The 22,587-nt window shown below is 48.2% G+C and overlaps 1 protein-coding gene across 4 annotated transcripts in view; it reads right to left on the bottom strand.

Moving 5' to 3' along the window:
• SBF2 (SET binding factor 2) overlaps positions 1-22,587 on the bottom strand; it is a 645,230-nt gene that overhangs the window by 29,699 nt on the left and 592,944 nt on the right. For all 4 annotated transcript variants that reach the window (XM_082270857.1, XM_082270858.1, XM_082270859.1 and 1 more), the window contains 2 exons: positions 20,885-21,070; positions 6,383-6,509 (listed from right to left, as the gene is read on the bottom strand). In XM_082270857.1, the coding sequence (XP_082126983.1) occupies positions 6,383-6,509; positions 20,885-21,070 (313 nt within the window). The remainder of the gene's footprint in view (positions 1-6,382; positions 6,510-20,884; positions 21,071-22,587) is intronic.

The raw sequence follows: 22,587 nt of genomic DNA, 5'->3' as shown, positions 1-22,587 counted from the left end.
GCATAATGTTTACGAAATCTCTCATCCGATTTTTTTTTTTTTTTTTTGGGACATTTGATCCTAGACTTCCGGGTCGTCAGCAACTTCAGATCATGCGCAGTCTTTCGTATCTGATTTTTTGCGGACATACTGCATACACATTAAACGAAAATTGGTCATCTGGAGACGGATGATAACAATTTTGGTGTTTGTCCGTCCGTTTTTTTTCGTTGAAAATGTCGGCATCGGCTGCTGAAAGTTGTGTACACACTAGCCGAAAATCGGACGATTTTACCTTGGACGGGAGTTTTCGGCAGATTTTCTACTAGTGTGTAACCCACTTAAGTCAGTAGCGCAATGGACGTGGTCAGCAGGACAGTGGACATGGCCAGCAGGGCAGTAGACATGGCCAGCAGGGCAGTAGACATGGCCAGCAGGGCAGTAGACATGGCCAGCAGGGCAGTAGACATGGCCAGCAGGGCAGTAGACATGGCCAGCAGGGCAGTAGACATGGTCAGCAGGGCAGTAGACATGGTCAGCAGGGCAGTAGACATGGTCAGCAGGGCAGTAGACATGGTCAGCAGGGCAGTAGACATGGTCAGCAGGGCAGTAGACAGGGTCAGCAGGCCAGTGGACAGGGTCAGCAGGGCAGTAGACAGGGTCAGCAGGGCCCAGGGTCAGCAGGGCAGTGGACATGGTCAGCAGGGCAGTAGACATGGTCAGCAAAGCAGTAGACATGGTCAGCAGGGCAGTAGACATGGTCAGCAGGGCAGTAGACATGGTCAGCAGGGCAGTAGACATGGTCAGCAGGGCAGTAGACATGGTCAGCAGGGCAGTAGACATGGTCAGCAGGGCAGTAGACATGGTCAGCAGGGCAGTAGACATGGTCAGCAGGGCAGTAGACAGGGTCAGCAGGGCAGTAGACAGGGTCAGCAGGGCCCAGGGTCAGCAGGGCAGTAGACAGGGTCAGCAGGGCCCAGGGTCAGCAGGGCAGTGGACATGGTCAGCAGGGCAGTGGACATGGTCAGCAGGGCAGTAGACATGGTCAGCAGGGCAGTAGACATGGTCAGCAGGGCAGTAGACATGGTCAGCAGGGCAGTAGACATGGTCAGCAGGGCAGTAGACATGGTCAGCAGGGCAGTAGACATGGTCAGCAGGGCAGTAGACATGGTCAGCAGGGCAGTAGACAGGGTCAGCAGGGCAGTAGACAGGGTCAGCAGGGCAGTAGACAGGGTCAGCAGGGCAGTAGATATGGTCAGCAGGGCAGTAGATATGGTCAGCAGGGCAGTGGACATGGTCAGCAGGGCAGTGGACATGGTAAGCAGGGCAGTGGACATGGTCAGCAGGGCAGTGGACATGGTCAGCAGGGCAGTAGACATGGTCAGCAGGGCAGTAGACATGGTCAGCAGGGCAGTAGACATGGTCAGCAGGGCAGTAGACATGGTCAGCAGGGCAGTAGACATGGTCAGCAGGGCAGTAGACATGGTCAGCAGGGCAGTAGACATGGTCAGCAGGGCAGTAGACATGGTCAGCAGGGCAGTGGACATGGTCAGCCGGGCAGTAGACATGGTCAGCAGAGTAGTGGACATGGTCAGTATGGCAGTAGACATGGTCAGTAGAGCAGTGGACATGGTCAGTATGGCAGTAGACATGGTCAGCAGGGCAGTAGACATGGTCAATAGGGCAGTAGACATGGTCAGTATGGCAGTGGAAATGGTCAGTAAGGCAGTGGAAATGGTCAGTAGGGCAGTGAACATTGTCAGTAGGGCAGTGAACATTGTCAGTAGGGCAGTGAACATCAGTAGGGCAGTGGACATGGTCAGTATAGCAGTGGTCGGGGCCAGAAGCTTTTTTGTTAATTTGTTTTATCCTCTTGTTACGATAAAGGCTTTACATATGTAAAAATGTATATATATATATATATATATATATATACATACACACACACACATACTGATCATTGTAAGCACCCTTGTCAGTGGGGGATGGTTTGTCATATCCCTCTAAATGCTACCTGCAGGAGAGCTTGTTCTGTTAAAAAAAAATAATCTTACTGGCCAGATCACCAGATGAAAATAAAAGAAAGTCTAAACAAGAAAACGAATGCAGCCACCCCATCTAAAAAAGGTACCTGGGAAGTGTTACAGAAGGGGGACAATGTGACAGGAGGGGGGCAGTGGAGGACAGTATGGGGGGCCAGTGTGATGGGAGGGGCAAGTGTGGCTGGAGGGTGGGGCAGTGTGATGGGAGGGGGGCAATGTGACGGGAGGGGGGCAGTGGACGGCAGTATAGGGGGCAATGTGACGGGATGGGGCAGAGAGACAGGAGGGAGGTAGTGTGACGGGAGAGGGGAAGTGTGATTGGAGGGGGGGGGCAGTGTGACGGGAGGGGAGGGGGGTAGTGTGACGGGAGAGGGCCAGTGTGATTGGAGGGGGGGCAGTGTGACGGGAAGGGAACAGAGTGACAGGAGGGAGGTAGTGCGATGGGAGAGGGGGCAGTATGGGGGGACAGAGTGCCAGGAGAGGGCAGAAGGCAGAAGGGGGGGGGGCAGCATGATGGGAGGAGGACAGCGTGATAGGAGGGGGGCAGCATAATGGGAAGGGGGCAGTGGAGGGCAGTATGGGGAGGCAGCATGATGGAACGGGGGCAGTGGAGGGCAGTATGGGAGGACAGTGTGCTAGGAGGGGGCAGTATGGGGGGGACAGCGTGATGGAAGGGGGGCAGTATGGGGAGATAGTGTCCCAGGAGGAGGTAGAATGGGGGGGCAGAATAATGGGAGGGGGGCAGCGTGATGGGAGAGAGACAGTATGATGGGAGGGGAGTAGTGGAGGGTAGTATGGAAGGACAGCATATCAAGAGGAGGGCCAGTATGAGGACAGTGTGACAGGAGGGGGGCAGTATGGGGGGCAGCATGATGGAAGGGGGGCAGTGGAGGGCAGTATGGGAGGACAGTGTGTCAGGAGGGGGCAGTATGGGGGGCAACATGATGGGAGGGGGGCAGCACGATGGAAGAGAGACAGTGTATTTGGAGGGGAGTATGGAGGGACAGCATAACGGGAGGGGGGCAGTATGGGGCATGGGGCAGCACAGTGACAGTCAGGATGCCTGGAACACTGTACTCACTGGGCAGTGTATTCCTTTACACTCTGCTGTGGCAGAGATTGTGTTTGTGTCTTAGCAGGTGGGAGCGGCCTCGGGGCAGGGAGCATTTCTCCTACCTTGCATAGCGGCAGGAACAGCCTTGAGCCGCAGCCAAAGTCAGGGGGGCAGAGTTGGAAGGCGGTCCTAGGTACAGATGACAGCTAGCACCAGGCTGGATAGGAGGTCTGGTGGGCCGGCATATAGTAGAACTGATCATGCTCCTGCCCACTTAAAGCCCTGAAGGAGCCAGGAGGAGAATGGAGGAGTTTGGTTCTCAGCCTTAGGCTGGCCATACATGGGTCGAATTTCGAAAGAATTTTCTTTCGAAAATCTTATCTAAGAATTTTCATTCTAATTTCGCACCTTTAGAGGGCCGCAGCAACGGCTGATTTTTGTGCGGTCATCAAATTTTCCATGTTGGAAAGTTTTTGAAAAACAAACGATTCTCTAATCAATGATGGGAGAATTGTGCGAGAAATATAATCAAAAAAGAAATGCGCATGATTGCAAAAAAAGAAAATTCCCGGAAAGAAAAGAAGATTCCCAGCCACGAAAATTCTTTTCTGCAGCAATATGAGGTGAAATTGAAGGCTGTGTTGGTTGAATTTCGAAATCAATGGTGGCACCATCGAATCACAAAACGCATAAAATTTCTGATTGGTAAAAGAATGTTCTTTCGATATTTGACCCATGTAAAAAGCAGAAAATCGCCCAAAAATGCCTAGATGTGAACAGAGCCTAAAGGCTCGTACACACTATAAGAAAATCGGGTGAACATTTTGATCCAAAGAATTTTCTTACCATTTTCGAATAGTGTGTATACAACTTTCTACAGCCGAATCAGACTTTTCATACGCAAATTCTCAAAGGGATAAACTCCAAAAAACGATTTTCGTTTAATGAGTACTGTTTTTGTACGATTTTTGTACAAGAAATATCAGAAAAGAAAGACTTCGCATGATTTGAAACAATAAACAAAAAAAAAAAAGCCTTTGTTGTATGAGAATGTTCGTACGACTTGAAACAACGAGGAAAATCGGACGATCATTCGCCCCATTTTTTTATAGTGTGTTCCCCACTTAAGCCTCTATAGGCACTTTTCCACTGCATGGAACCGAATGGTTCGGCTCGCTTTTGCGCTTTTCCACTGTATGGTACCGCATGGTACGGTGTTGGAACGGTTCGGTACGGTACGGGGGCGCTTTTCCACTACATGGAACCGGACTTAACCACTTGCCGACCAGTCACGTTGACTGTACTGCGGCAAAGTGGTTCGTTATCGTCTGGCGACATAGACCTACGTCACCAGACGATCACCTCTCTCGGCAGCGCGCACGCGCCGCCGGAAGCTCGCTCCCGCTGTATTCAGTCACAGCGGGAGTCGGGCCAGGGGAGGAGCGGCGTGATCACCGCTGCTCTTCCCCGATCGTCGGGGATCTAGTGTTTACACAAGCGGGCGGATCTCCTAAGAGACAGGCAGGGTCAGATTGCAGGGTTCAGCATAGCTGAACCTGCGATCTGTCCCTGTGTCACTCAGTCCCCTCCCCCCACACATGTCAGTAAGCACCAGGCATACATTAACCCCTCCCTCTCCAATAAAATTAACCCCTTCCCTGCCAGTGTCATTATTACAGTAACAGTGCATATGTATAGCACTGATTACTGTAGTAATGTCACTGGTACCCCCAAAAGTGTCAAAAATGTCAGTCAAGGGTCCGATCTGTCTGCCGCAATGTCACAGTCCCACAAAAAAAATCGCAGATCGCCGCCATTACACCAAAAATGACAGAAATGTTTCCCTTAGTTAGTAAACGCAACAACTTTTGCGCAAACCAATCAAAATACGCTTATTGCGATTTTTTTTTACCAAAACTATGTAGCAGAAAACAAATTGGCCTAAAATGATAAAAAATTTTGATTTTTACATTTTTTTGGGGGGAATTTCATATAAAAAAATGTGAAAAATATTGTTATTTCAAAATTGTTGCTCTTTTTTTTGTTTATAGCGCAAAAAGTAAAAATCGCACAGGTGATCAAATACCACCAAAAAAAAGCTCTATTTGTGGGGAAAAAAAGGGGACATAAATTTAATTTGGGTACAGCCTCACACGACCGTGCAATTGTCTGTTAAAGTAACGCAGAGCCGAATCGCAAAATATGGCCTGGTCAGGAATGGGGTAAAACCTTCCGGTCATAAAGCGGTTAAAAATACGCTCATTGAGAATTTTTTTGTCAAAGACATGTAGCTAAATACATTTTGGCCTAAATATATGACAAAAATTGAATATATTGGATATTTAACTGTCAAAGTAGAAAAATATTGTTATTTTTTCAAAATTTTAGTTTTTTTATTAATATCGAAAACAATAAAAAGCGCAGAGGTGATCAAATACCACCAAAAGAAAGCTCTGTTTGTGGGAAAAAAAGGACATAACTTTCGTTTGGGTACGGCATTGCATGACCGCGCAATTGCCAGTTAAAGTCGCACAGTGCCGAATCGCAAAAAGTGGCCTGGACGTAAGAGCAAAATCCTCCAGTGGTAAAGTGGTTAAACAGTACCACCTCGGTTGTGGTTCCAAGAGGGCCGTACCGATACCATATCCCACGATCCTTTGCATGCAGCCTTGACTGTTAGTCACTACTAGCCACTGATTGGTCAAACCGTACCGAACCATTCCAACACCGTACCATGCGTTACCTTGCAGTGGAAAACCAAACCGAGCCAAGCAGGGCCGAGTGGAGCCGAGCCGGTACTTGCAGTGGAAAAGTGCCATATGTGTCTTGCATTTTGTCTTTATTTTCTTTGCAAAATCATGAAAACTATTGTAGGAAAAAAAAAGTAATCTATCTGATGTTAGTTCACTTTACCCACGACGACGCCTGAAATGTGCACACTACGGGACCCATGGGGGGGATTTGTTACATACAGCGTTTGTGGGGGGGCCTAGAGTAAGTGTCCTCATCCTTTCAACTAACTCTACCCCAGGAGAAACATCTGTCTCGAATGTAGAATGTTTACATGAGTAGGTGAACGTGAAAAATAATAGCGCAACATCGCGGTTCACTGTCCCCTTTATTTAATCTCCTTTAAATCAACTGCCTAATGATTTATGGTCCGGAATAATGCGGATGACACAATTCATCATCTTCGTACATTCTCCTCATTGCTGCCGGGTTCGTCAACCTCGACTTTCCTAAACACGACCCGCGCTTATTGGAAATAATTGTGAATAATGATCCCCCGTGTAACGCCGCCACATACCGTGCTCCAGCCTCTCGTAGTCCGAGTCCAGCAGGAAGGTCTTGAAGCGGTTGGAGACGTGATGGAATGCCAAGAACTTGAGATAGTAACGATTGAACTCGAACTCTGTGGGGTACTGATTGTGTATCTGAAAGCAAATGGGAGAGACGATAACATGGTTTTAGTGCCTCGGAAGGTTTGGTTTCTGCTCCGTAAAATGTTTATGACAGGAATAATGGGTGAAGATGGTTCTAATCTATGACACGTTTTATCGAAAATTCAGCCAGAGGAGCCCTGAGCTGCTAAGGTTCATGAGATCTGCACACATACAGTATCTCACAAAAGTGAGTACACCCCTCACATTTTTGTAAATATTTTATTCTATCTTTTCATGTGACAACACTAAAGAAATGACACTTTGCTACAATGTAAAGTAGTGAGTGTACAGCTTGTATAACAGTGCAAATTTGCTGTCCCCTCAAAATAATTCAACACACAGCCATTAATGTCTAAACCGCTGGCAAAAAAAGTGAGTACACCCCCAAGTGACAATGTCCAAGTTGGGCCCAAAGTGTCAATATTTTGTGCCACCATTATTTTCCAGCCCTGCCTTGGGCATGGAGTTCACCAGAGCTTCACAGGTTGCCACTGGAGTCCTCTTCCACTCCTCCATGATGACATTACAGAGCTGGTGGATGTTAGAGACCTTGCGCTCCTCCACCTTCCGTTTGAGGATGCCCCACAGATGTTGAATAGGGTTTAGATCTGGAGACATGCTTGGCCAGTCCATCACCTTTACCCTCAGCTTATTTAGCAAGGCAGTGGTCGTCTTGGAGGTGTTTGGAGTCGTTATGTTGGAATTCTTCCCTGCGGCCCAGTCTCTGAAGGGAGGGGATCATGCTCGGCTTCAGTATGTCACAGTACATGTTGGCATTCATGGTTCCCTCAATCAACTGTAGCTCCCCAGTGCCAGCAGCACTCATGCAGCCCCAGACCATGACACTCCCACCACCATGCCTGACTGTAGGCAAAACACACTTGTCTTTGTACTCCTCACCTGGTTGCCGCTACACACGCTTGACACCATCTACACCAAATAAGTTTATCTTGATCTCACCAGGCCACAGGACATGGTTCCAGTAATCCATGTCCTTAGTCTGCTTGCCTACAGCAAACTGTTTGTGGGTTTTCTTGTGCATCATCTTCCTGGCAGAATATTAGCATGCATAAAAAAGGGGATGTATTCCAGAGATAAAACTATAATTCTAACACTTTATAAAACTCCGGTCCGACCGCATCTGGACTATTCTGTCCAGTTCTGGTCGCCAGTCCTCAGGAGGGATGTGTTGGAGCTAGAGAGAGTCCAGAGAAGAGCAACTAAACTAATTAGGGGATTGGTGGACCTTAATTATGAAGAGCGTCTACAATCGCTTAATTTATTCTCCCTGGAGAAGGGACGACTGAGAGGGGACATGATAGCAATTTACAAATACCTCAATGGTGATCTCAGCATAGAAAAAAAAAACATCCCCTCCCGCTCCTTGTAATGACAGGAGTATTATTCATTTGGTGATATTTACATATAATGCATTTTATGGATGCATATACGATTATCTATTTATAGAAAACGCACTTTATCAGTAGGAGCTCATCCACTTTTAATTTTCACGCATTATACCGATTATTCCTTTTTGCACTTGTCACTTTGTGCACATTTATATTACAGAGGAGCGGCGCTGATATTTATATCATTTTGTATATGCAGTAAAGCATGCTTGTTATACTCACTGTGGAACCTAAGGGGTTAATCCTCCGCATTGTGTAAAAAGGCTGTTTGATCCTATCTTCTTTGATCATCCCCTTCTTTCATTGTCCCCAATCCATCTTCAGATAGTGCAGAGTCTTGGAGTCACTCTGCACATGCTCAGTTTGGTGTGTATTGCTAGAGAGTTTGTTTTTTTTTTCTTGGGAGGGTGCATGTGATCAGCACATTGCCAATCAGCACTGTCCAGACAGAGGGTCAGGGGGGTCCTGCAATCTTATAGGACAGTCAGAGGAGAATGAAAACTCCTCCAACATGCTTTAAACAGACACTGATAGAAGTCACAAGACTGCTATATAATGCTGATGAGAAAAAATGGATTTTTGTAAGAACTTACCGTAAAATCCTTTTCTCTTAAGCTCATTGACAGACGTAGTCTTCTTGATTCTCAAGAGCTGGGTTATGTTGTCTCCGCAGGAGTAGGACTAGGCAGAATGACAAAACGTTCTGGCTCCACCCTAGGGGGCAGTCCCTGAGGGTATATCCTCCCTCTCTCTGCTACAGGGAATCAGTTCTGTTTAAAGCAGTACAGAGAATTTAACCCAACCCAACTCAATGATAGAGGGGCGGGTACTACGTCTGTCAATGAGCTTAAGAGAAAAGGATTTTACGGTAAGTTCTTACAAAAATCCATTTTTCTCTATCGCTCATTGACAGACGTAGTCTTCTTGATTCTCAAGAGCTGGGACATCCAGAAGCAGTGCCACAAATGAGGGGTGGGATTGACAAAATCAAATCCAATCTAGTAGGCCCAACCGGTGCCAAACTAGAAGTTTTAAAGGCTCATTATAAACAAAGAATGAGACTAAAAGAAAAAAATTTTCCAACGGAAAAAAACCCTCGAGGTAGACCACTGGTCTCCTCAAATTGCGGCCTGCAAAACCTTGCGGCCAAATGAGGCATCAGACGATGCCATTACATCAATTTTATAATGTTTAGAGAAGGTATGCACCGACGACCAGGTAGCCGCCTTGCACACCTGGACCACTGACGCCTGATGGCGAAAGGCCCATGACGCACTAAGTGCCCGAGTGGAGTGCGCCTTAACAGGGAACGGGGGCTCCCGACCCTTAATAGAATAAGCCTGCACTACCGTCTGTCTGATCCATCTGGAAATGGTCGCGGCAGATGCAGGCAACCCCTTTTTGGGTCCATCTGGGATCACAAAAAGTGAATCCGTCTTGCGAAACGAGTCTGTCGTTTTCAAGTATACCCTGATCGCCCGGACCACATCCAAGGAGTGCAAAGCAAATTCCCGAGGATGACTGGGCTTAGGACACAGGGAAGGTAATACAATTTCTTCATTCAGATGAAATTCTGAAACCACTTTTGGTAGGAAGGATGGATTCGGACGAAGAACCACCTTATCTCTATGAACCACCAGATATGGTGAACGACAAGATAATGCGGCCAGCTCTGACACCCTGCGTGCAGAAGTAATAGCCACCAAGAAGGCCACCTTCTGGGACAACGTGGGTAGAGGAATCTCCCTAATATCTTCAAAGGGAGGTTTCTGAAGAACCGACAACACTAAATTAAGATCCCAGGGGGGTAACGGCGCGTGCACTGGCGGAGCCAGATGTCGCACCCCCTGGATGAAATTCCGCACCAAGGAATGAGTAGCCAAAGGCTTCTGAAAGAAGATAGCTAATGCTGAGACCTGACCCTTGATAGTACTCAAGGCCAGTTTCTGCTCAACCCCTTGTTGCAGAAAAGCCAAAATTCGACTAATCGAATAAGACCGAGGACGGAACCCCAAAGGTTCACACCATGCAATGTAGGACTTCCATGTACGATGATAAATCTTTCTGGAAGTCGCTTTCCTTGCTTCAACTAGAGTAGGAATAACTGAAGCTGACAAACCTTTGTCCTTCAGCACCTGGGTCTCAATAGCCAGGCCGTTAAAGCCAGCGATCGTAAAGCAGGATGGAAGATCGGTCCTTGAGACAGTAGATCCTCTCTGAGAGGAAGTCTCCACGGGACGTCCGCCACCAGTCTGACCATGTCGGCGTACCAAGCTCGACGAGGCCAGTCCGGAGCTACCAGGATTACTGGGATTCCTTCCTCCTCTACCCTGCGAAGAAGTCTTGGCAGTAACGCGAGAGGAGGGAAGGCATATATTAGCTGGTATTGCCCCCACGGGGCGATCAGTGCGTCTGCGGTTTCTGCTAGAGGATCGCGGGAGCGAGCCACGAATCTTTGAACTTTCCTGTTGAATCGTGATGCCAACAGATCCACATCCGGGGTGCCCCACCGTAGGCACAACTGGTGGAAAACGTCTGGATGGAGGGACCATTCCCCCTGATCCAGGGTCTGACGGCTGAGATAATCTGCCTGCCAATTCTCCACCCCCGGAATGAACACCGCAGAGATTGCTGGAACAAATCGTTCCGCCCAGCGAAGAATGCAAGCCACTTCTTTGGCCGCTCGGACACTCTTGGTGCCCCCCTGGTGATTGACATAAGCCACGGCCGTGGCATTGTCCGACTGGATCCGAACCGGGCTGCCCTGGAGCTGCTCGGTCCAGTGAATCAGACAAAGTCTGATCGCTCTCAGTTCCAATACATTTATCGGTAATCTGGATTCTTCCGGGGACCAAAGTCCCTGGGCAGATAATTGACCGAAAATTCCTCCCCATCCGGATAGACTGGCATCCGTGGTCACTATCGTCCAATATATTGGCAGAAATGACTTTCCCTGGCTGAGCATTGGAGACCGAAGCCACCAAACCAGAGACTCTCTGGTCTGTTTGCTCAATCGTATCTGATTGTCCAGGGATTCCGGATTCCGATTCCATCTGAGGAGAATCTCTTGCTGAAGAATTCGGGTATGGGACTGGGCAAATGGGACTGCTTCGAATGAAGCCACCATCAACCCCAGAACCCTCATGCAAGTCCGAAGGGAAGACCAGCTGTTGGACAGTAACAACTGGACTGCTGATTGAATCTTTCGAAGTTTCCCTACCGGAAGAAACACTCTTGTCCTGACTGTGTCTAGAATTAGACCCAGATATTCGAGCCTCTGGGTGGGAACCAGAAAGGACTTTTGCTGGTTCACCAGCCACCCGAATTCCTGTAAAGAAATCATAGTAATTTCTATGTTTTGTAGCAAGGTCTGAGGAGACTCTGCATGAAGCAGAAGATCGTCTAGGTAACCTAGAATCGATATACCTCTTTGGCGCAGAAGTGCCAACATTGGGGCCAACACTTTTGTGAAGACCCGCGGAGCCGTGGCGAGACCGAAAGGTAACGCCACAAACTGATAGTGGTTCTCCTCTACGGAAAAGCGTAGAAAACGCTGATGTCCTGCGAAAATGGGAATGTGAAGATAGGCGTCCTTGATGTCTATGGACGCTAGGACATCCCCTGGATGCAGGAAGGCTGCTACCGTGCGAATGGACTCCATTCTGAATCTTCTTATGTTGACGAAAGAATTGAGTGCTCTTAAGTCCAGAATTGGACGCACTTTGCCCTCTTTCCTGGGTATTGTAAACAGGTTTGAATAAAACCCTTGAAACCGTTCTGTCCAAGGAACGTGGACTACCACTCCTTGTTGTAGTAGATCTGTGACTGCTCTCCGCAGATCTTCTAGACGATCCGGAGATAGTCGGATATTGGAAGGGAAGAATCGCGCCGGTGGGAGAGATCGAAACTCGATCTTGTACCCTGACTTTATGACTTCGCAAACCCATTTGTCCGGGATTCTGGAAAGCCATGGATCCGGGAACCGGCGAAGACGTCCCCCCACCCCAGTTATGGGTGGGGGCGCACCTTCAGGCTTTGGATGGTTTATCTTCAGGTCTGGAGGGGGCGGGCTTTTGCTTGCCCGACCAACGACCCCTGATGCCTCCTGCAGGAGGCTTGGAGGACTTAGTTTTTTCACCCGCTGGACGAAAAAACCTCTTGTGAGCAGAAAAAGAAGGCCCTCGTCTTTGACGAGTTCCTCTACCTTTAAAATTTTGCGGTAAAAAGGTGCTTTTTCCACCGGTGAGATCCTTAATGATCTCATCTAAGTTGGCTCCAAATAGACGTTCTCCTGAAAAGGGGATATTAGCCAATGCTTTTTTGGAACCTTGGTCGGCTATCCAACCTTTTAGCCACAGTGTACGCCTGAGAACCACTGCTGAGACTGATGCTCGCGCCATTAATGGAGTGGCGTCTAACGCCGCATCACATACAAACTGTAACCCCTGTATCATTTGTTCCAACAAATCTGATACCGCCTGAGGGACTTCTTCTAAGTCCCGGCGTAACCACTTAGTCCATTCAGTTACAGCCTGCGAAACCAGACCAATAGCAATTATTGGCCTGAAAGCTGATCCAATCAAGGAAAACATGGTGCGAGACATAGCTTCTATCTTGCGATCCACTGGATCTTTAAAAGACGGAGCGTCTTCCAAAGGAATAACCGTGGCTTTATTCAATCTAGCAATTGGTGAATCCACCACAGGTGGTTCTGTCCATTTCTTAATAAGGGTTTCCTCAAACGGATAACGCCTGTCAATGCGTTTGGAAATATTAAAAGTGCGTTTTGGCAGACGCCATTCTTCATCGATTGGATTGCCAAAACATTTGGGCAATGGAAAAACCTTTGCCACTTTGATGCGCTTTTTAGTCCCAAAAGGGATCTCAGTTTCAGCTATTTCTGATGGAATACCCTGTAACCTTAAAGTCTCTTGAACAGATACAATGAGTGCGTTTACCAACGCTTCCTCTCGGGCTATGGCTGATGCCGAAACATCCTCCTCACTGTCTGAAGAGACAGGACCCGAGACACCAATACCAGATGAAGTACCTGCAACTGCAGAAATAGGCTCAGAGTCTGAATCCGAGGTTTCAGATAATAAGGGGTTAGGCGGGGGTCGCTTTCTTGCGCCCTGTCCCTGACAAGCCACTTCCACCCGGGACACAAAAGTTTCCATAATGGCTGACAAAGATTCAATTGTCAATGGGGTGCTGGAGGATCCCGCAGACCCCTCGAGGGGATCCGGAGGAGATACATGAGTGGCAGGGTCCATGTTAATACAGGACACTTTTGCCAGCAATAAACAAAAAACTTCTTTTTTTTTTTTTTTTTGTGTGTCTCCCCCTAGCGCAATAGCGCCCCTCAGAGTACCTGCTTCTCGATCCCAGAGAGAGAGAGAGAGGGACCCCCAAGGCTCACCAACCGATGCAGTGCAGTTTCCAACAAACTGCAGCCAGCGTCTGTCTTACACAGACTGGAAGGAGCTGTTTGCTTTTTCCCGGGCAGAAGGCGTGGCTCCGCCCCCTGTGTACGCCTTCCGGCGTTCCCAGCCCTCCACGAGGAAGCTGGGCTCACAAAACATGGCCGCCCCCATAGAAGAGACATAAGACTCCAAAAACATGGCGGCCGGCGTGACCTGAGGACATACATGCATTCGGTCTACGGCAAAATGGCGGCGGACCGCCGATCTCGTCTTCCCAGCACATCCACCTGCACTCTGCTGAGAGGTGACATATGGATCTACAGAGATACACTGCACATAAGGTAGGATTATACCTCCTATGTTTGCTGTAATGTTACAGTCTGCTGGGTAGAGTGTTAGCTCTTGAACCAAGTCCACTTCCCACAAACACATGCTGTATTACAAGGGGGACTTGTAAGTGTCAGATATATACTGACCATGTATGGAGGGGCCCATAATATATACTGCCTCATAAATGAGGAAAAAAGGGAACGTTTTACTCACCATACCGAACCGACAGGCACCCTCTCTTCATAATACCCTCTCCACCGAGGTGGGGGTTTGTGGACGCCTCGACTCTCTGGTCCTGGCGTCCAAGCGAGCTTTTAACTCGCAAAGTCAGCCCCTTTACTGGGACTCCGTCGCGGCCGACTCAGCGCACTGGTCTGCACGCGCTTTTAGGCAGAGACCGGGGTGACCACTGGATCTCACATCCAGCCCGTCGCCCGGCCCCGCATACTTACTTGAATATGTCGCGGCCGACCAAGCGCAATGCCTGGTCTGCACGCGCTCGTAGGCCGGCTGGGGTGACCACAAGTGTCGCCCAGTCCGGCATTTTTGCTTGAAGATCTCACAGGAAAAAAACACTGGAGAAAACTACCTAAAAAATGTCTTTTTCTTAAAGAAAAAAAGTCTTGCCAGGACCAAAAGATCCCAGCAAGGAACTTAGGTCCTTACTCCTGACTAGACAGAAAAAAACTGATTCCCTGTAGCAGAGAGAGGGAGGATATACCCTCAGGGACTGCCCCCTAGGGTGGAGCCAGAACGTTTTGTCATTCTGCCTAGTCCTACTCCTGCGGAGACAACATAACCCAGCTCTTGAGAATCAAGAAGACTACGTCTGTCAATGAGCGATAGAGAAAGGTATTTGGCAGTTTATATTTACAAAAATAATTGCATTTCCATGTTCTGTGTATTGTGGGAAAGCAGATTTAGTGACTGCAGGCTCCTGGGGAGACCAGATATAGTGACTGCAGGCTCCTGGGGGGATAAGATATAGTGAATGCAGGCTCCTGGGGAGAGCAGATATAGTGACTGCAGGCTCCTGGGGAGACCAGATATAGTGACGGCAGGCTCCTGGGGAGACCAGATATAGTGACTGCAGCTCCTGGGAAGACCAGATATAGTGACGGCAGGCTCCTGGGGAGAGCAGAGATATAGTGACTGCAGGCTCCTGGGGAGACCAGATATAGTGACTGCAGGCTCCTGGGGAGACCAGATGTAGTGACTGCAGGCTCCTGGGGAGACCAGATATAATGACTGCAGGCTGCTGGGGAGACCAGATATAGTGACTGCAGGCTCCTGGGGAGAGCAGATATAGTGACTGCAGGCTCCTGGGGAGAGCAGATATAGTGACTGCAGGCTCCTGGGGAGAGCAGATATAGTGACTGCAGGCTCCTGGGGAGACCAGATATAGTGACTGCAGGTACCTGGGGAGACCAGATATAGTGACTGCAGGCTCCTGGGTTTACTAACACTTTAAATCCTGCAGTGCGGGCACAGCCACACTGCAAGGGACATGCTTTTATATGGCCGGAGTTTGGCTTTAAGTGTATGTATGTAAACCCAATAGAACTCCTTATTGCATATAAGCATTAAAGGAGACTCCAAAAAAACAGCCATAAAGCTGGATACACATTATACAACTTTTGTTGTTAGATTTCCTTTAGATTTACCTTAATCTATGTAGTGCCAGGGCCGGCCTAATTGCATACAAATGAATAGTGTTTAGGTCTGCCCTCATATTATATGGTTTTGGTAAGTCTAAAGGAAAAAATCTAAAGAAAATTGTATAGTGTGTATCCTGCTTAACTCACATAATTTCACTAAGCTCAAAAACCTTCCCTGCAGTCATGTGGTGCAGTCCATTTACCTCTACATCTCACTGTCCGATAGTGGGGCTGAGATTAGTTTCAGCATTTGCCAAAAGCACTGAGCACAAATGTTATATGAAAGAACCCACCCCGGTCATCCCTTTAAATAAGCATGGTCCTTCCTGCTGGCCACTGGGTGGTGCAGAGTGTAGCTGTGCAATTTGCTGATCAATTCATTCAGACCTGCTTCTGGAACAGATTGCATAGCTAATGTCTGCAACACTCAGTGGTCAACAGAGAGGGACATGCATGTCTAAAGGGATGCTGGGATGTGATCTTTCATTTAAAGCTCGGGCTCACAGCAGAGCACTGCTTTCTCCCAGGGGAACACTGGAGCAAGCGCAATGAGAGTGGCAACGTTGAAGATGAAGGATCAACTGGAACTGCGTTTCCACTCTGAATAGGAAGTAAAGGGAAATGACAGGACCATCCAGGTATTTCATATCTAAAGGCTACAGTAAACGTTGAGCCCACAGTAGGAGTGTCTAGGTCTAGGTCAGGAAGGTGTAATGTTTGCTGGATAATAATACCGGGTTGCCTAACTGGTTTGCTGCTGGTAACTAAGTTTTAAATAAATTAAACTGGAGGTGAAAAAGCTGAGCTAATGTTAGTTACAACAACCTAGAAAAGGTCAAAGAATGACATCACTCACCAACTGCGCCCCCAGATGGGATTCTTAGAAAAACAAACAAAAAGAAAATCATAAGAAAAAAAAAAAAAAAGACAATGGTATCCTCTGCATTCCGAATTCAGCTGACACCTGCAGAATCTGGCGTAAACAAGTTTTCATAAGCGTTCCGCATTTGGAAAGGACGCCATGTGTTCTGTGTATGGTATGCTGGACATGCAGGGACACAGACACGCGTGTCCTGGAAACCGGCAAACACTGGACACGTGGCCGATGAAGGAATTTACATGCACACGTGGACTCCCAAATCTCTGAGCTGCAGCTTCAAAACTGACTAAGGATTCATGTGGACGGGAATTCCAGTCAAACTCTGAGTTTTCTATTTGAATACATGCAGATGGAAACCCTTGTGAAATCAAACCTTAAATAGGATTTTTGTACTTACCGTAAAACATTTTTTATGTAGGCCATTGAGGGACACAAGATGGAAGGATAACAATCGTTTATTGAGAATAAAGAGTGAGCAAATCGAGCCAACGTGTTTCGGGGCAACTGCCTCCCCCTTTTTCATATGTGTAAACGGAGATGGGTGGACTCCGCGAGGGTACCTAAGTCTTATACATTTCCAGCTGCATATTGCTTCTGAGCTGTGTTGCTAAAGCTGTGCTAGAATGTGTGTGCCTGATAACCGGTTCAATAGGAGCAGCACAAGGAAGAGGAGCACAATTCAACCTGTTTCGGGGCACCTGTCTCCCCCCTTTTTCATATGTGAAAACGGAGGTGGATGGGCTCCGCAGGCAGTACCGGAGTCTTCTATATTTTCATTTGCATGTTGCTTCTGAGCTATGTTGCTTGTGTGTTACCATGTGTGTGCCTGATGACCAGTTCAATAGGAGCAGCACAAGGAAGAGGAGCACAATTCAACCTAACACAAGCAGGCTGGGCCTCAGCCACTGACACCCTGTATCTGATAGTAAAAAACACTGATGACCTTCAGAGCTTTTTTACTATCAGGTACAGGTTGGGTGTCAGCGGCCGGGGCCCAGCCTGCTTATGTTAAGTTGAATTGTGCTCCTCTTCCTTGTGCTGCTCCTATTGAACCGGTCATCAGGCACACACATGCTGGCACTGCTTTAGCAACACAGCTTAGAATCAACATGCAGCTGGAAATATAGAAGACTTGGGTACCCTCGCGGAGCCCAGCCATCTCAATAGCTCTGAAAAAGGGGGAGTCAGTTCCCCCAAAACATGTTGGATCAATTTGTTCATCCTTTATTCTCAATAAACAATTGATATCCTTCCATCAAGTGTGGCATCATTCCAGACACCGGCGCTCCTTCCTTCCTAAATAAAAACCTTCTCTTCTAAAGCGGCATCATACTCGAACCAGGCCACAGCCCAGACCCACAAAGGGTGTCACATACCATTCAGAAGTAGCTCTGAGGAAGGGAGCGTGTCTCCCGAAAAGCGTCAACGGTCCAATTACAGGGATGAACGCCTCCACATGTGGTGGACTCATTCAATGCGATTTTTGCTCTTCATGTCTGTAAGTATGTTTTTGGCATTTTAAAAAAAAGTTTTAAAGGTATCCAAGGGTAATGCACTAGGTGTTTGCACCTCCTTTTTTCTTTCCTATGCACTTCTGATTGGAGTTCCCTGCCTGAGGAGAGCAGCAGGCCTACTATTCCCATATTTCTTATAATGCTGCCAAAAGAAAGACTGAACATTGGCAAATAAAAAAAAACTGTATGCCAGCCCAGGATAAGCCCTGCTCTACCCAGTATGCCTCAGTTTGTAGCAAGCAGTACTAAGAGCATGAACATAAACAGAGTGGTGGGACCTGTGTCCTTCAATGGACTCCAAGAAAAACAGGGTTGGGTTATACTGCCGCCTAATGGAGGACTGTACACTGGCAAATAAAAAAATTCGTAGGCTAGCCCAGGATAAGCCCTCCTCTGCCCAACATGAGTCAGTGATGCTCCAGGTGAGCAGAGGCAATGAGAAAAAAGGGATAAGAAGCTGTGAGAGAGTTCCTTCTAAGAGTAGTATTCAGATGTATGTATATAGAAAATCTAGCTAAAAAGTGTAGTAAGCATATACTCAAAACAGGGTTGGGTTATACTGCCGCCTACAGAAGAACTGGACACTGGCAAACTAAAAAACTGTAGGCCAGCCCAGGATAAGCCCTGCTCTACCCAGTATTCCTCAGTTTGTAGCAAGCAGTACCAAGAGCATGAACATAAACAGAGTGGTGGGACCTGTGTCCTTCAATGGACTCCAAGAAAAACAGGGTTGGGTTATACCGCTGCCTAAAGAAGGACTGGACACTGGCAAACAAAAAAAACTAGAGGCCAGCCCAGGATAAGCCCTCCTCTACACAACATGAGTCAGTGATGCTCTAGGTAAGCAGAGACAAGGAGAAAAAAAAAGGATAAGAAGCCATGAGAGATCCTTCTAAGAGTAGTATTCAGCTGTACGTATATAGAAAATATAGCATAAGTATACTAACATTCGTAAGGTTGCTGGATACCCGTCCTAGAGTCAAGCAACCCACCACATGGAGAATATGACTGTCTCCATGCAGAGCGTCCCACTTAATGCTTTTTGGGGTTTTCCAGAATTTCCTGCACTACGCTAGGCTGTGGTCAGATCTGGTGCACTACGCTAGGCTGCGGTCAGATCTGGTGCACTACACTAGGCTGCGGTCCTATCTGGTGCACTACGCTAGGCTGCGGTCAGATCTGGTGCACTACGCTAGGCTGCAGTCAGATCTGGTGCACTACACTAGGCTGCGGTCCTATCTGGTGCACTACGCTAGGCTGTGGTCCGATCTGGTGCACTACGCTAGGCTGCGGTCAGATCTGGTGCACTACGCTAGGCTGCGGTCAGATCTGGTGCACTATGCTAGGCTGCGGTCAGATCTGGTGCACTACGCTAGGCTGCGGTCAGATCTGGTGCACTACGCTAGGCTGCAGTCAGATCTGGTGCACTACGCTAGGCTGCGGTCAGATCTGGTGCACTATGCTAGGCTGCAGTCAGATCTGGTGCACTACGCTAGGCTGCGGTACGATCTGGTGCACTATGATAAAGGGGGTGAAGCCCCAGAGGGAACCGATGTTTGGTCAACAGAGGTCCCCACTGAATAAAAAGGTGATTCCAAGTGAATTCTTCTGGAAGGTCAGTATTTAGTGATCATAAGAACAGGTTAAAACACACCATGAATGCATTTATTGGCTTTTTATTGGTCACTTCTTCAGGAAAAAGGAGAAGCTACTCCCTGAATAAGCTCTTGCATAGCTAAGTCCTTCTGGCATGTCCGCATTTTCAGTTCAGGCTGGATCTCCTGAACAGAAATGAGGCTTACAACCTGGTACTTGCTAACAGAATTGCCTGTACACCCCCCCACCCCCTTCTCTGGATGTGGAATATAAATAGCAATCAGAAATTATTCCTGGCTGGCACAGGCTCTGTCGCCTACACTAATTTATAACTTTGATTGTTGCATTCGTTTTGGCACCTGGACCAGCACTGTCATCGCAGCACTTAAACACCATCTGTCATCAGCAGTCTAATAACACAGGAAGGAAAAATTAGAATGTATTCCTAACAACCAGTGGAATACAGGCAGGGTACCAGAGTCCATGACAACCTGGGCTCCAAGGCTCGGTGACAACCTGGGCTCCAAGGCTCGGTGACAACCTGGGCTCCAAGGCTCGGTGACAACCTGGGCTCCAAGGCTCGGTGACAACCTGGGCTCCAAGGCTCGGTGACAGCCCGGGGCTCCAAGGCTCGGTGACAGCCCGGGGCTCCAAGGCTCGGTGACAGCCCGGGGCTCCAAGGCTCGGTGACAGCCCGGGGCTCCAAGGCTCGGTGACAGCCCGGGGCTCCAAGGCTCGGTGACAGCCCGGGCTCCAAGGCTCGGTGACAGCCCGGGCTCCAAGGCTCGGTGACAGCCCGGGCTCCAAGGCTCGGTGATAGCCCGGGCTCCAAGGCTCGGTGACAGCCCGGGCTTCAAGGCTCGGCGACAGCCTGGGCTCCAAGGCTCAGTGACAACATTTTTATATTGCACATCATGAATTCCTCTGATGTCTGGGTACATCGCAGCACTTAAAGACCATCTGTCATCAGCAGTCTAATAACACAGGAAGGAAAAAGTAGAATGTATTCCTAACAACCAGTGGAATACAGGCAGGGTACCAGAGTCCATGACAACCTGGGCTCCAAGGCTCAGTGACAACCTGGGCTCCAAGGCTCGGTGACAACAAGGGGTCCAAGGCTCGGTGACAACAAGGGGTCCAAGGCTCGGTGACAGCCCGGGCTCCAAGGCTCGGTGACAGCCCGGGCTCCAAGGCTCGGTGACAGCCTGGGCTCCAAGGCTCGGTGACAACATTTTTATATTGTGCATCATGAATTCCTCTGATGTCTGGGTACATAATAAGAAAGTCCATTGATGCCAAAGTAAATAAAACCCCAGGCATGCCCAAAATCTGCCATAAGCCTAAAGGCAACTCACTGAATTCATACTTGAAAACACATAACTGTGACTGTCCTTGTATAATTCTGCTTGGCCAGCACCAGGCAGATTCTGACCTCACCTTTCTCTCACCTTTCTCTACTGCAGGTTGGTCTTCCCCCTTGGATAGTGAATGAGCTGAAAAAATACAGTTGAGATTAACCCTAACAGAAGAGGGCGATATATGTTCGTATAGCTTACCTGGTGCACGCAATCCAGAAACTGCAGGAAGATGGGCACAAAGCCGCTACCCTGACTGTTAAGGGACAAGTTACTGCGCTGGCTGAATTTATGGCCGAATGAAAGCCACTCCTTCTCCATCAACATGCGGAAACCCTCCAACGTGCGGTAATACGGATCTCCCAGGAGTTGCACAAGAGAGATGATCTATCAAAAGCAACGATTAAACATTTGTTAGGAATATAGACATATATATTATATATTTTGGGAGTGTTTTATGCAGTTCCCCGAGTGTTACACCTTAACTGCACATCTGCATCAGTTGTAAGTAGACACACAAGGAATAGGGACAGATCATGGGACCCAACTTACTAAAAAATAGTCTGTTTGAATTACTGGTCAGGACGAATGGGTGACAAAAAGTACCATTCACCACCAAGGCTGAGCAAATCCTGGAATCTGCTAAAAGCTTAATGTGGAAGAGTTATCAAATTCACATTAAATACATTAGTTTGAATAGTGTGACCTGCCAAAAACAATTCTGTTCAGCCAATTTTGTAATCAAAGCATCCCTGTTAAATAGCACCAGCCAGATCCTGACCTCACTTTTATCTACAACAGGTAAAGCCATAAAGGATGGTCAAGGGCCCACCCCCCGCCTGGGATTGGATAGTGGATGAGCAGACACATTCTGCTGACTTCAACGTGTAAGTTCACCTTTATCAGAAAACATTTAAATGTGAACATGGTACACCACCCTCCCCCGCCCCTTGGTCCCCGCTGTATTTCCATTCCTGGCTGCTGAGCCGTCATTTCCCATGCATCCTGTGTAGCAGTCCAGGAATCGGAAATCCCAGCTCTTCTTCCTGCAGCACCTCTGGGATAGATCAGAGCTATTCTAATTGGTCAGCCCCGACACGTAGCATCACTCTGATCCACCCAGAACCCTGCAGAGAGAAGAGTGAGAATTTCAAATCCCCAGACTGCTACAGGGACTGCGTGGGCACTGACAGCTCATCACCCATAGAGGCAAGTACAGCGGGGACTGGGGGGGGGGGGGGGGTGTACAGTGTTAGGTAGCCTTCACCTTTTTAATTTTTTCTGAAAAGGTGAACTAACCCTTGAACCGTGTTTCCCCATTTATCAGCCAGATGCCTGTACAACACAGTAAAGGCCTCCACTTTCCGTCTTAGGCTGCTTTCAAACTGTGTCAGAAATGTTTAAAAAACCCCTAATGCATTTTAAATGCGTTGCATTACAGCACATATTGGTGAATAGCTGGTTGTTAAGGATGATGTTGGGTGCAGGCTCCTTAACAACCGGCTATTCATTGGTTGCTAAGGACATTGGCGGGTGGTTAAGGAGCTGCAATCCGTGGGCGTCCTTAACAACCAGTGATAACGCCATCCCCCAGTGGTCAGAACGCTCCAGCTCCTCTTGTGCAGGAGCGATGCTACCACTGGAGTGGGGAGGAGGCATGCGGAAGGCCAAACTAACATATGAAGATATCATGAAGGTGGTGGCACTCCAAACTCCATAAAATAAAAACTTTATTATTGATAATGTCGAAGTTAAAATACAGGAAACACACTATCCCAGGCCAGCCAGTAGCTCCTTACCTATCCCAGGCCAGCCAGTAGCTCCATACCTACCCCAGGCCAAACAGTAGATCCTTAAATTTCCAAGGCCAGCCAGTAGCTCCCTACCTACCCCAGGCCAGCCAG

The sequence above is a fragment of the Pelophylax lessonae genome (genome assembly GCF_965119305.1).
Source record: "Pelophylax lessonae genome assembly, chromosome: 10".
NCBI lineage: Eukaryota > Metazoa > Chordata > Amphibia > Anura > Ranidae > Pelophylax > Pelophylax lessonae.
The sequence above is the reverse complement of the archived record's forward strand: the minus strand, read 5'-3'. Positions and strand labels throughout refer to the sequence as shown.